The sequence below is a fragment of the Charadrius vociferus genome, unplaced genomic scaffold (genome assembly GCF_000708025.1).
Source record: "Charadrius vociferus isolate BGI_N301 unplaced genomic scaffold, ASM70802v2 scaffold900, whole genome shotgun sequence".
Classification (NCBI taxonomy): Eukaryota; Metazoa; Chordata; class Aves; order Charadriiformes; family Charadriidae; genus Charadrius; species Charadrius vociferus.
Window position 1 is genome coordinate 134,061 of NW_009646342.1, and position 13,353 is coordinate 147,413.

General features: G+C 46.7%; 1 protein-coding gene across 1 annotated transcript; it reads left to right on the forward strand.

Annotated features, from left to right (window-relative positions):
* The first annotated feature begins 1,669 nt into the window (after positions 1–1,669).
* DAP3 (death associated protein 3) lies at positions 1,670–13,300 on the forward strand. Its single transcript, XM_009891473.1, has 12 exons — positions 1,670–1,711; positions 5,157–5,279; positions 7,358–7,459; positions 8,250–8,358; positions 9,269–9,361; positions 9,797–9,927; positions 10,223–10,303; positions 10,707–10,865; positions 11,275–11,334; positions 12,026–12,115; positions 13,009–13,126; positions 13,215–13,300. The coding sequence occupies exons 1-12, from the start codon at positions 1,670–1,672 to the stop codon at positions 13,298–13,300; spliced, it is 1,194 nt and encodes a 397-aa protein (XP_009889775.1).
* The last annotated feature ends 53 nt before the right edge of the window (positions 13,301–13,353 follow it).

The window sequence follows — 13,353 nt, forward strand, 5'->3', positions numbered from 1 at the left end:
TCGGAGGATGTGCCTTAGGCCTCTGTGGTACCTCGGGATGTCCAAAGCAACGGCGCCCGGGGCAGCACGCGGGGCGGGGGCCGGGGACGAGGCCTGGGGACCGGTCCCGACACACCGTCCGCCGACGGGGACACCGGGTGGCTCAGGGGGGTACCCGTCTCCTCTGTTTGTGGCGCTTGTAGTAAATAAGGAGCCAGCAAGCAACCAGAAATGTGGTTTTAATTGAGTCTGGAGAGACGAGAGGTTGGGGTTACTTAATGATGGCTGCAAATATAACTTGCAGGGTTCTCTGCGTAGTTTTGACTAGCAAATGACATTCTGATCTATAAAACCTTTGCTAAAGACCACTTGTGGGTTCTGTGATGGAACAGGACACTGAGTTGGACAGTTTTTTAACTTGTTCCAGGTACGAAGCAGTGAAGTGGCCGCAGTTTTACTCTACTTTTCTGGTACAGCTCCTCTCCCCAGAGAAGAGGTTTTACAACTGCTCTTGAAAGAGTCATTCAAGAATTCTGTCAGAATGTTAAGGGTGCCCAAAATAAACAGAAACTTTCAGATTTTTGTGACTCCTTAACTTTACTAGTTGTGTTTGAGAAACGGCTTTCTTTACTGTTAAACCTGTTAAAACCCTACTCCCTTTACTGTTAGAACTGGGATTTGAAGCAAATGGGATACATTCTCACGCAGGACAGAATTTCTCCTTCCTGTTCTGCTGTACAGGCTAGCATGGCAAAGTAAAACGACTAAAAAAAGCCTCCACAGGCTGATATCTTATTCTTGAAACAGCAAAACTGGGGCTTAGTTTTCAAATATGTATTGTGCATTGGTTGTTAGGTGAAGGAACGTAAAGCATCTTTACAAAATTAATGTCCTTCAGTGTGGAGTTATGTTCTTATTCTATGCAGTAGTAGTTGGAAGTGCCATTCTATCCAGTTAAATCATCTTTGTCTCACTTAGCATCAACGCTGCCATTAACCACTGATTCCACGAAGGCAGCTATTCCTCTTAAGGAATTACAAAGTAATTATCTCGCTTTGAATGCGTTGTGTAACTGCAACCAAGAATTCTTAAAGCGTCTTTGTTGGGCATTGTAATTATTTTCTCCTAAGGAAGTGGTATGAAGGAGGCCTTGAATGCCAGCAGAGATGTCAGATTTAACTATTTTACTTATCTTTTTCCCTTTATTTTTGCATCACAATTGCTGAAGTGTTTTGTTTGGGTTTTTTTCTCCTGTTGCAATCAAAGATGCCCAAACAGTAGTAATATAGGATTAGGATGAAGTCGGAAACACAGAAACATCTTCAGTCTCTGCATTATTCCAGTTTCTTCAAAAGAATCACTGTGTAGCCCTTGCTCTTACATCTCTGAACAGCTGCAGCCAAAGAGATGCCCTTCCCCAATAAAAGAATCTGTCCTCCTCACTAGATGAATGAAATATCTTTACTTATAAAGTAAGTTATTTTGTAAATGTGTCTCTGAAAAAAGGCAACGTAATTAGTGGAATATTTTTTCATTAGGCAAATGATGCTGATTACCAGTAGTCAACTGGCTGAGTTAGATGTGTGCCTAGACTTTAAGCTCTTTGGGCAGGAACAATTCTCTCCCAGCGTAAGATACATTAAACATAATAAAAAACCCTGAAAAATCCACTTCTGTCTCTGCAGAAAAAATGCTGAGAAGTCTGAAAGGACTTGTCTGCCGTCCTCTGAAGGTAAGTCCTGTAATAGCGTGATGCTGCTTCCAGTATTTCTGCTGTCCTGTGAACTGGAATGACAATTTACAACTGTAAAAAGTTACATTCTTCTTACATTCATCATCTGAAAATGTGGCGCCTCCTATAAGCCAGTGGTGTAAACTCCCATGATGGGCAAAGGAGGCAGCACGTGTGTGTTATTCCTTCTACATTCCCCTCTGTTGGCTGGAGAGAGAGAGAGAGAGCGCAGGCAGGCGAGCCTGGGTGGTTGCCTTAAATGAGACATTTGTTAGAAGACTAAAGGGTAGCGTTCTGCACGCTGCAGAAATCCCACATCTTCAATGCAAGTGTTTCTCGGAAAACAGAGCATCCACTTGCTCTGCGCTGCTGGAAAGTACAAAGGAAGAAGCCCTTTATACAGAACCAGAACCAGCAGCCTTTCACAAAGCCGGTCTTGCTGGTGGGAAGATGGTTTTGCCAGAGATGGCTCAGTGCTTCCGGCGGCTGTGGTAATGTGAACTCTGCCACAACAACACAGCAGCACTACCGTATCAGTAAAGCTTCCTTATATTATAAAGAGCATAATGAGTTAACATTGCATATCTGAAATGACTTCCTAGTGGTAAAGAATTTCAGTTGTTTTGTTTGCTCTTGTCTTTCAAATGCTTTTTCACTAATACATAGAGGTACGCAGCCATTAAAGAGGGTGATGCTATAGCTACTTGTTTCCAGAGAGGAGACTCTGGTTGTACGGTACTGTTCGTATGATGGCAGCCTTTATGAAATAAACAGTCTTTTCTAGAGACTAAGATATGTGGAAACGTGTAGGAACAGCTCCACCTTATGGCACATGACTTTGTGATTAATCTCCATGCACCACGTGACAGTTTGCTGCCATTTCAGGGATCCGAGTTAGACTACTCTGCCCTTTGGCAGATGGAAACTTACTGTAAAATCCACTCTGCGCTACTAGGATAAACTGCATTAAAAGGTGATGTGAAAATGTGGGAACCTTACGTACGTGTTAGGATTTACTACGCAGAGCTCTAAAGCGAGCCAGAAAGGGACATGTATGTGTTTCTGGCATTCTGCATGAAGCCAAGGGGATCAGCGATAAACCGCTGGCTTTTGTTCAGGAGGAAGGACCAAGTGGCATGTTGCTATTATAAAGTCAGAATATATAATGCATTAGCAGTGCTATTCTGGGTCAATCAAAGGTACTCTTGTAGCCTGTTAAAGATGCAGATGCACTTTCTGCATGAATTTTGTAAATGCAAATGCAATAATTAAAAAAAAATGCAGGTCTATATCTCTCAAATTCAGGATTCGAATGGTGTCCTATTCACTGCTCTAGGATCCTGTGTTGATTTTGTAGCACTTCAGAGTTAGGAAGGATCTCATGTCTTCAGGTACTTAGAAGCTGCTTCTACAGCCCAGCGCGAGCTTCAGTCTGCGAAGGAGAAGTTCCAAAGCACTGCAAGGCTACACAGTCATTTTTGAGGAAGACATATCATGCTAAGCCTCAAAGAAGTGGTGTTCTGAAATGGTATCCTTCCAGGAGGAAGATGTGCTGTGTTCTGTTGATGGAAAAACAGAAATTCTGTGTACTTGGCTGCAAGAACAGAGGACTGGACTTCAGGACATAAGTCCATTCCACACTTGCATCCTGTCTTACTGTGCTGTCTTCTACTCCCTTCCTAGACTTACTAGGAATTGGCTTTTGTGCCAGAGAGAATCCAGCTCCTGCTGATCTTCTGAGATTTTAAAAAAGTGGTATTGGTAATATTGGTTTGACTAAGTATCATTCCGCTAAAGTCTTGAGCTGTATCTAGGCACACCTAAAAACCGAACACACTTGGAGCAAGAAGCTAATCCTTGCTTCATTTTCATTCACTGTTCCACAGCTCAGGGACAAGGATTGGTATGGTACTCCAGAGAAGGGATATCCACAGAGCAGTAAGCTTGCCTTTTCTTTTAAGTGAGCAAAGCTCACAGTGTTCACTTGACATTTGAGAAGAAGGGAATGCGGGATGCTCAAAGAAAATGAGAGGGACTGTGATTTCAGGCAAGGAGTGACTTAGGGCTGACATTGTCTAGGTGAAGAGGTGACGATAGTTATTCATGTATTAAATCAGCATCTTAGTGCCTTGCCCTAGGCTGTAAACTAAGTCACTTCTGTGGACTTAAAACCCAACGTAGCCAAATAAGACATCCTAATTGATCATTCGGATTTGAGGAGGGAAAGAACATTGTGGGAACAAGAGAAGAATGTGATGACAGAAGTGAATGTTTAGTGATCTTCCGTATTTACACTGCAGTAGTTTGTTATATGGGTAGTTAGTGTTGAGTTCAGACCAGTTTAATGCCTCCCCTAAATGGGGAGTGAGCGTTGAAATGCTGATTCAGGAGTCCATTGTTCAACATGGGATGTGGGGTAATCCGACATTACACTTTCTTCTGAGCCCTCGTGGCTTTCAAATGACCCCCTGAGGAAGACTGGGAGGACAGCAGAATTGCATCATGCCATGGAGAACTGAAACAGCTGTTCCTGTCTCTAAACTTCAGTTTATGGCTACTCTCATCGATGCAGAGGGACAAAATAGGAAACTACTTGCTGTGTTTACAGTTGGAGCCTGCAACTGTTCCAGTCAGTAATATGAAGGGTGGCTTTCGGTTTTGCTTCCTTTGGTCACAGCCCTCTGTTTGGAGTATACACTTTTTTATTCATTAACAAATGCTTATATTTTCTTTCACCATAACATAATAAAATGCTTGTCTTTCCACTACTCACTTTCTTGCCTATTTTGGCTAGGCTTTACAGGCGTGCTTCAGCAGCCTGTCTATGGAAAAAAGAATTAATCAGCTTAGCTGGCTGTTTCAGTTTCTCAGCCACGGCTGTATGATAATGAAAGAGTCTGTATGCAGGGACACAGTTAGGAAAATCAGTGCAGGGAATGTCATTATAAATATCAAATAGTGGGCAGCACTGCACTAATCCCTCAATAATTGAGGTGATTATGGATTACTAGACAGCTTGAATTTTCAAGGTACTAGCTGCTATTCATTAGCGTAGGCAGAAACATTGTGGGAACTTCCCAGCGATAAGAACTTAATGGCTGTACTTGTGCTCTTAAGCAGTCTTGGGGGTGATAACTTTTTCAGGTACGGGGCTTGGCTCTAGGTGATTTACGGTGGTAGCCAACTTAAGTGAATGGAAATGGTTTAGAAGCAGGCATCTAAATGTGAAATACAGTTCTAAGGCATGTGGTTTTTCATGAGAAATTTACATTCTAATGATGAATTTTTATTCTAATTGCAGAGAATTCTATTGTGTTGCATGCCACCTTGGCCCAATCACAATGCGCATGCAATGAGCGTGCAAAACAGACTACCGACTGCATTTTCTTACCAGTAACCTGACTGCTGAGAAGTTTGTTGTCTGACTGCCTTTTTCTTTCCGTAGTTGGAGCACGGGTATCCCCTCCATACAGCAGCCAAGGATTGCCTGAGTTCTGTTGTCAGCCAGGATGTCCAAACGCTGGCGGAAAGACCAAGAGCAGTTTTCTATACCAGTGAGAATGACCCGGTGAGTTACTGCCCCCGTTGTTATTATCAGAGAGCAAGTGCCTAAATTCCATCAGTCTGCCCGTGGACACGCTGGAGCCAGGAGTGCTTCCTGGGATTGGGTTGTTCTAGGGTACGTAGAGGCAGGGAGTACACGGGCCTAATAACAGGCATCTAGCCCATGATCCGCAGCCCAGAGGACAAGCGGCCACGGCTGTGCAGTGCACCTGCCTGGGTTTAACCAAGGCAGGGCTGGTCCTCTGCCTGAAAGCTCCTGGGAACAAGTATCGATTCCTTTGCTGTAGTTGCACAGATGAGATAAACTGTGTGTTGTAGAAGCTCAGATGTGGCTTAGCTTGTCATCAGACACCATTAATTTCGACTCCAGGGTTATTCTTCCCTGACTAACCTCCCCAAATTGGCTATGAAGGAGGATAAAAAACACACCCCAGATGACCTCAGCACAGCACAGCTCTCCAGCATCATAATTCTAACCTCACACTCTCCGTCTCAAGCACAAAATGAAGTGGAATAAATGAATGGAATAAGCCTTTGAGGTGCTTTTCTGCTGCCTCTGTAATTGGAGTCTTTCAATACTGATTCCTCTGGGGTCTCTATGGAAACAGCAGCATGCAGATGATCTTACTCACGTGATGCGAGTGTCTCTATAGATTGCACAGAAGAGTCCAGATGGCAAGGATTGTCCCCACTGTCCTGTGCCTACCATTTACGTTGCCAGGCAACTGGCTTTGGCATTCTGACTTCATGTGCCTGATGTTTGGCGACAACCGCCATTGCTTATTAATTTATCAGATCAGCGTTCCTCGGACTTGCTGTATTGCAGATCGCGTGTTGCAGCCGAGAGGCTCCGCTGGCGCGCTGCATCAGCAAACCTGATAGCTCCGACTGCACCCGTACTTGTGCACCGTAAAGTCCCATTAAAAATGGATTAAGAAGACCAGATGAAAACTAAATTTTTAATAAGACTTAGCTTTTATATACCTTTCCATTAGCAAAACTCAAAGTGACTAAACATGAGGATAAAGATACTGACCCACTTTACAGATGCAGGAGCTGAAGAGTGAAGGATTTTACCCAAGGTTATGCAGCAAGTCAGTGATGAAACTGCGAATGAAAGTGGTCTCTGGAGTACTGCTCTTCTGTTCGAGTCCATAGATAACGCTGCTATGCAAAAGCACAGGTGCTGATAGTCTGTGTCCAACACATGCAGGAAAACTCCAGGGAATCCAGCCCAGAGTTTGAAATACAGCTCTGCTTGGAAAAAGACTGAAGTCTCTCGTAAAAGATCTCCTCTTTAGTCTATCTCCAAGTAACGTCTCCTTACTGCATAGGAGCTATTGACTAGCCAGGTTTTTAAAGTTTTCTTCCCGCTACTAAGATTTACTGACCAATAAACACAAGATTGGCAACTCAAGCAGCCTGGATAGCACTTTGCTGAAGTCATCATACGGTTTCTTCCTATGAATAGTTTGGCAAACCTGTGGGTACCTCAAATCCCGCAGCTGTACCACGGTACACCAGACAGTACAGGACGCATTCACCTGTCCTATGAGTACCTGTCCTCAGTGAGGTGTGGAATAAGGGTGCAGTTAACGAGGCAAATGGTGTGGTAGGAATCGCTACTGAGAGGCAGCAAAGAACAAACCAGGAAACGTAATTTTGTCTCAGACTTAAAGAAAGTAAAATTCAATCCAGCAGATAACTCAAAGGGGGATCATACTGCTGTTAAGGTATTGTGATGACCAGAAGTACAAGTGGACTCATAAAAGATGAGATGAATTCATGGAGCGTAGGGCCACTGGTGCCCGCCAAACCCAATGGTTCATATCCAAGCTCAAGGAATCCCTTTGTTGCCAGGCAGGATAGCCTTTCTTTAGACTCTTCCTAAGCACCTGCCAGTAGTGTCCTGATACTACAATTCCTGCTTTACGTTAATATGCTTGTTCTTCTGACTCTCTGTAAGCAGACACTGGCTTTGACTGCGCGTTCCCTCCCTGTTCCATTCTCACAGACCTTCTGTATCCACAAAAGAGGTATCTGACTTCCCTGAGAGTTACAGTTTGCGTTTTACCTTCCCAGGCCAACCACGCAGAACACCACGAGGGTCGCCATTATAGCATTCCGCTCGAGGAGGTGAAAGCTGTGTTTCCACACGGACTGCCCTATCGGTTCCAGAAGCAGGTACTTTGTCGTACAGCAGGTTTGTAGGGAGTGGACTGGTGTGTGGGAAGAACCAGATCCATTGGGTAACCACGACGCTTTCCTGTTGGAATAAGAGAGAGTGACATGCTGCAAGAATGCAATTATTCCTGGTCCTTACTGTTATTTTCTATATCTAAGGGATACAGTCAACCTAACCAGAATAGTGGCAGAAGGGTGTGAGGATTCCACCTTAGGCAACATGTATTTTTCACCTCTAACTTCTGAGTACGTAATGCATTACAGAAATGTTTTCCACAGTTACATTTCTGTATGAAACGGGCTGTCTCATGGAAGAAGTTTATATCAGCAACAAAAAAAATCTTGCCTCTTGATTCCTGTTGGGAGACAGATCATGCTGTGACTGGATCAGGCTTTGTAAGCGGCTAACGCAGACTGCCTGCTTGAGTTTAGGAACAGATTTCTCGTCTGTGAGTTAGTAATTCTAGGTGGTTGACGTCTGATTCATTGACAGGCCGCTCGGCCTCCCCTCGACCTCTGGGAACCTGACAGAACAGCTGATGCTGGAAACTATTTCCAGCCACACAAAGGACGAGAAAGTCATCGGGGTAGTCAGCACCAAGGCTTCACCAAAGGGAAGTCAAGCTTGACCAACCCGATGGACTTCTCTGATGACAGACTGGCCTGGAGGACGCGGGGAGGGCAGTGGACATTCAGTCCCCGCACAGTATCGGTCAGAGATGGAGTCACCAGGATCAGCGGTGGTGTGCCAACACCCGGCGTCTTGTTCATACTCTGTTCCTTTTCTCAGATTAAGACCTTCAACGAAGCCTGCCTGATGGTGCGAAAACCAGCTCTAGAACTTTTCACTTACCTGAAAAGCTCCAACTTTGCACACCCGGCTGTCAGATACGTGATCTGTATCTTTTATCCCATACTCGATGGTAGAGTGCAAGTTAAATACAAGCGGCTGATGTTTTGGTCCTATGGTGGCCACCGTGGTTTACACTTCAGGAAGTGGTTCTGCCACGTCTGTTGTCGGCAAAGCTAGTCTGAGAAGTTCATGACGCATGTATACTTTTATTCTAAGCCAGATTCGACTCACGGCACAGACCTACAAACAGGGCTAGCAGCACAACTAAGGGAATGGGAATCATCAGTTCTATGTTGTGGGGTGGCAGGAGAAGGAACTCTTTAGCCTAAGTTTGCTGCGGAACAAAGGCATGGACATGGACCTGCTGGAGCGTGTCCATGATCCGAGGATGAGCCGAGGGCTGGAGGAGCACCTCTCCTCAGAGGAGAGGCTGAGAGAGCTGGGGCTGTTCAGCCTGGAGAAGAGAAGGCGAAAAAGGGGAGATCTTATTGCGGCCTTCCAGTGCCTAAAGGGGCTCCAGGAGAGCTGGGGAGGGACTTTTTACTGGGGCATGTAGCGACAGGATGAGGGGGGATGGCTTTAAACTGGAAGAGGGCAGGTTTAGATTAAACATTAGGCAGAAGTTTTTCCCTGTGAGGGTGGTGAGGCACTGGCGCAGGTTGCCCAGAAAGGTTGTTGAGGCCCCATCCCTGGAGGTGTTCAAGGCCAGGCTGGAGGTGGCCGTGGGCAACCTGGGCTGGTGGGAGGTGTCCCTGCCCAGGGCAGGGGGGTGGAACTTGATGATCTTCAAGGTCCCTTCCAACCTAAACCATTCTATGGTTCTATGTTGGAATGCCATCCTTGCTTTTACGAATTTTGAACTTCCTTTATGCCTTTTGCAAAAGAATTACAGTCAAGTAGAAATGGAAGGGTTTGTGGGGTTTTTTTGAGACTTTCCTTGACAGTCCGTGTTGGAGATGGTGAGAAAGGAACAGGGAAAACCATGACGCTGTGTCACGTGGTTCACTACTGCGCAAGGCAAGGCTGGCTGGTGCTGCACATCCCGGACGGTAAGAGCATCGCCCTGTCTGTGTTACTACGGCAAATACACGTGCTGGTCCGCAAGATGCTGCTTCAGGAGAGAGGTGTAGGGTAGACCACAGCAAATTACCTTTGTTTTTTCCATAGCGGAGAAGGCTTATAAAGCACAACCCCCCCAAAATAAAGTAGAACATAAAGTTATTTTCGCCTGCTCTCCCACGCTTATTATAGTCAGGTTTTTTTTCCCGCTGTTAAGGAGTGTGACAGGAGACGTACTGCGTGTAGGTCTGTGCAACCTCCTCTGTTCTGAAGGGAGAGTCTTCTCCGCTAAGGATGGCAGACTTCCCTTACCAGTGCAGCAGAATAAGGATAAGAGATACAAACACACCCTGCACCCCCCCAACTCATACAATTATTTTGACTTTAAAAAAAAAAAAAAAGCAACTGTTTTATTTTGCTCACAGCTCATCTCTGGGTGAAAAACTGCAGGGAGCTTATGCAGTCTTCCTACAACAAAGAACGGCTTGACCAGCCTTTGCAAGCATCTTTCTGGCTCAAGAACTTCAAAACGTCAAATGAGCGCTTCCTAAAAGAGGTCTGTAGGCTCTGTCGGGGGCTGCACCTTGACACGAATTCTAGATTTGCTAATTCTAGAGAAATGCTTCATGTAGTGCATGCAAATCCACAAACCCTCCCCTTCACTGGAGTTTTGTAGAAAAAGAAGCGCCTTAAATCCCCACTGTGGGGATGGCTATTTGCGATGAATACTTCTCCCCGATTCTGCGCTAGTCTTTACCGCTGGCAAAGAACCGGGAGTCTTGCCATCCAGACTTCCCGAGCTGCCTTTGCACTACGTAGTTCCCAATCTACTTGTCTTTCTCTTACCGCAGATAAAAACACAAAAAAAATACGTGTGGGGCAAACGAGAAAGCACTGAGGCGGGCAGACCGTTGGGTGAAGTGGTGGAGCAGGTAAGGAATAACAACTGCTTCTGGCTTTGTCTCACCTCTTATCATAAGATGCCGTCATTGTGCGTGTAGGACAAATTGCTTCTAAAGAGCTTAACGAATCCCGGTTCCAGGAACTGGAAGGCATTTCCCTATCAACAATGTGGCTGCAAAAAAAATGTTGTGAAAGATGCGATGGGAGTTGTACAGAGAACTTGGGTGGAAGCAAAAATTCGAATTTGAAAGTTCCTCCGTCTTCGATGCCGGGTACCTTAGACCAGATTGCTCCTTTGAAAGGAACAAACAGACCGCTGACTGTCATTGTACCTTCCTTCCCGCTTAGAAAGGGCGGACAGTACCCAAAGTTGCCAGCATTATATATTGGCGAGAAAACCAACCTGAGTTATGTGCCTTTTCCTACTTAAAGGGTTTAGCTCGCGTGAGAAATGCCAGCGATGCTGTAGGGGTTGTGCTGAAAGAGCTTAAGCAGCAGTGTCATCTCGGCTCATTCCGACTTCTTGTGGCAGTGGACGGCATCAACGCGCTCTGGGGAAGGACGACATTGAAGAAGGAAGACAAAAGCCCCGTAAGAAGGGATCTGCTGTGATGATATTTCTGCATTCCTACTGCAAGGGAGAGCAGGGGAGGGGGTTCTGTTGATTTTTAAGTTCTATACTAATCCCTGAAAGACGTACATTTGGCTTTGCCAGCTTGGAGGGACCTGCAAAATTCATATTATGCTTTAGACAATTTTTTACTGAAGAAAGTAAAAGAAAAAAAGTGCATATATGTCTTGTTAGAGCAGGAAAGGTTGGGGCATGTCTCCTTGTGAAGTTACTGAGGTCGAATGCTACAGCGCTAAGTAAAAGCAAGGAAAAAATTGCACCTACACGATGCAAATAATCCCTCCAGTCTGCTTTAAAGTAGGGGAGAGAAATGTATGTCTCGGGTAGAAACTGCTGGCAAAAAACCCTCACACAGACAATCTTCACCAGGTTTCTCCAGAGGAGCTGACGCTTGTGTACAATCTAAGGAAGATGGTGATGAATGATTGGGTGAGTTCGGTCTGTACCTTTGGGTGTGTTATTCTCAGCAATTACGGCTACGTGCTGATAAGCATAAAACTGCAAATTTAGCATCCCACTGTCCCTTCAGCGAAGGAGAGGAGGAGCACAGCGCAACTGTTCAGGGTTAGTCTCTTGTCAGCGTTTCTGACATCACCCAAAGAGAATAAGAACAGGTCGAATAGATAACAATGCTTTTCTTGATTACTGTGCCAAACGCTACCCGAGCTAGAGGTATTTAATAACCCTTAGGACACTTTATGATTTTTGAACTAATGAGAACTTGTAGTTTCTAAATGTTTTGCTGTAGGAGGTCAACTCCTTCTGCTTCTTTTTCAATCCCCTGGATGCTAGCATCTCAAACGGGTAGTCTTCGGATTTAAAAGTATATAGAAAAGTCCTTTCTAAAGTTGTGTGAATAGAAAGCCATTTACAGGTAAGAATGCCGCGTTTAAATGCCAGCCCTGGAAACGCTGGCTGCACACTGCCTGTGCCGCAGCCGTACTTGGAGCAGCCAGGGTTAAGGTAGGTAGGAGCATTACAAGAGGTCCATTATATAGAATTTTGGAATTGAAGTAACTGTAAGATGAAAGAAGATGATACCTCGCTTGTTGGAATCAATCCGTACCGAGTTCACAAATGCAACGTTTGCAGCTGAACGCGTTCCTAATCTGCCTTTTAGAACGGAGGTGCTATTGTGGCAACCCTCAGCCAGACGGGCTCGCTCTTCACACCCAGTTCTGCCTATCTGCCCCAGCAGTTGCTGGGAAAGGTGAGTCACGGCCCCGTTTTTTTTCTCCCTTTCACACTGGGAAACAAACAGAACTGCTGGTTTGGGAAAGCAGTTTCAACCGCCGGCTGAATATGAACCGGCAGCGTGCCTGAGTGGCCAAGAAGGCCAATAGCATCCTGGCTTGTGTCAGCAATAGTGTGGCCAGCAGGACTGGGGCAGTGATGGTCCCCCTGTACTCGGCACTGGTGAGGCCCCACCTCGAATACCGTGTCCAGTTTTGGGCCCCTCATAACAAGACACTGAGGTACTGGAGCGTGTCCAGAGAAGGGGAACGGAGCTGGTGAGGGGTCTGGAGCACAAGTCGTACAAGGAGCAGCTGAGGGATCTGGGGGTGTTCAGCCTGGAGAAAAGGAGGCTGAGGGGAGACCTTCTCGCTCTCTACAGCTCCCTGGAAGGAGGGGGTAGTGAGGGGGATGTTGGTCTCTTCTCCCCAGAAACAGGAGATAGGACAAGAAGAAAAAGGCCTCACGTTGCAGCAGGGGAGGTTTAGGATGGAGATTAGAACAAATCTCTTCACCAGAAGGGTTGTCCAGCACTGGCACAGGCTGCCCAGGGACGTGGTGGAGTCCCCATCCCTGGGGGTGCTTAGAAGAAGGGCAGACGTGGTGCTGAGGGACGTGGGTTAGTGGTGGGTTTGGCAGCGCTGGGTTGATGGTTGGACTCGATGATCTTATCGGTCTTTCCCAACCACAACAATTCTGCGATTCCATAGCTGCCTTCAGGTCAGGGCGGCAGACGGTGCTCCGCTCCCCGCTCAGCCCCCTACACCCTTATTCTCCCGAGTGAGCTCTGCCGGCGCTCGGGGGTGGCGGGGCCGTGTCCTCTCCCCGGCCGAGGTGCGGGGCCGTCTCACCCTCGCTTCTCCTTCCCAGGAGGGCTTCGATGCGCTGGACCCCTTCGTGCCCATCCCGGTCCCCAACTACAGCCCGCGGGAGTTCGAGAGCTGCTACGGCTACTACCTGGACCGCAAGTGGCTGCAGCACGAGAAAGGTCAGCTCCCCTCGGGGGGGTCCCGGGGAGGGGTCCCGGTGTCCCGGAGGCACCGGTGTCCCCAACTTGTCTTCCTTCTCTCCCGCAGCTCGGACGGAGGACGGCAAAGCGGAGCTGCGGTTCCTGAGCGGCTCCAACCCGCGGCAGCTGGAGCGGTTGGCGGCGCCCCTGTAGCGCCAATAAAGGCTGTCGGTGTCGCTGTCGCTGTCGGTGTCGGTGTCGCTGTC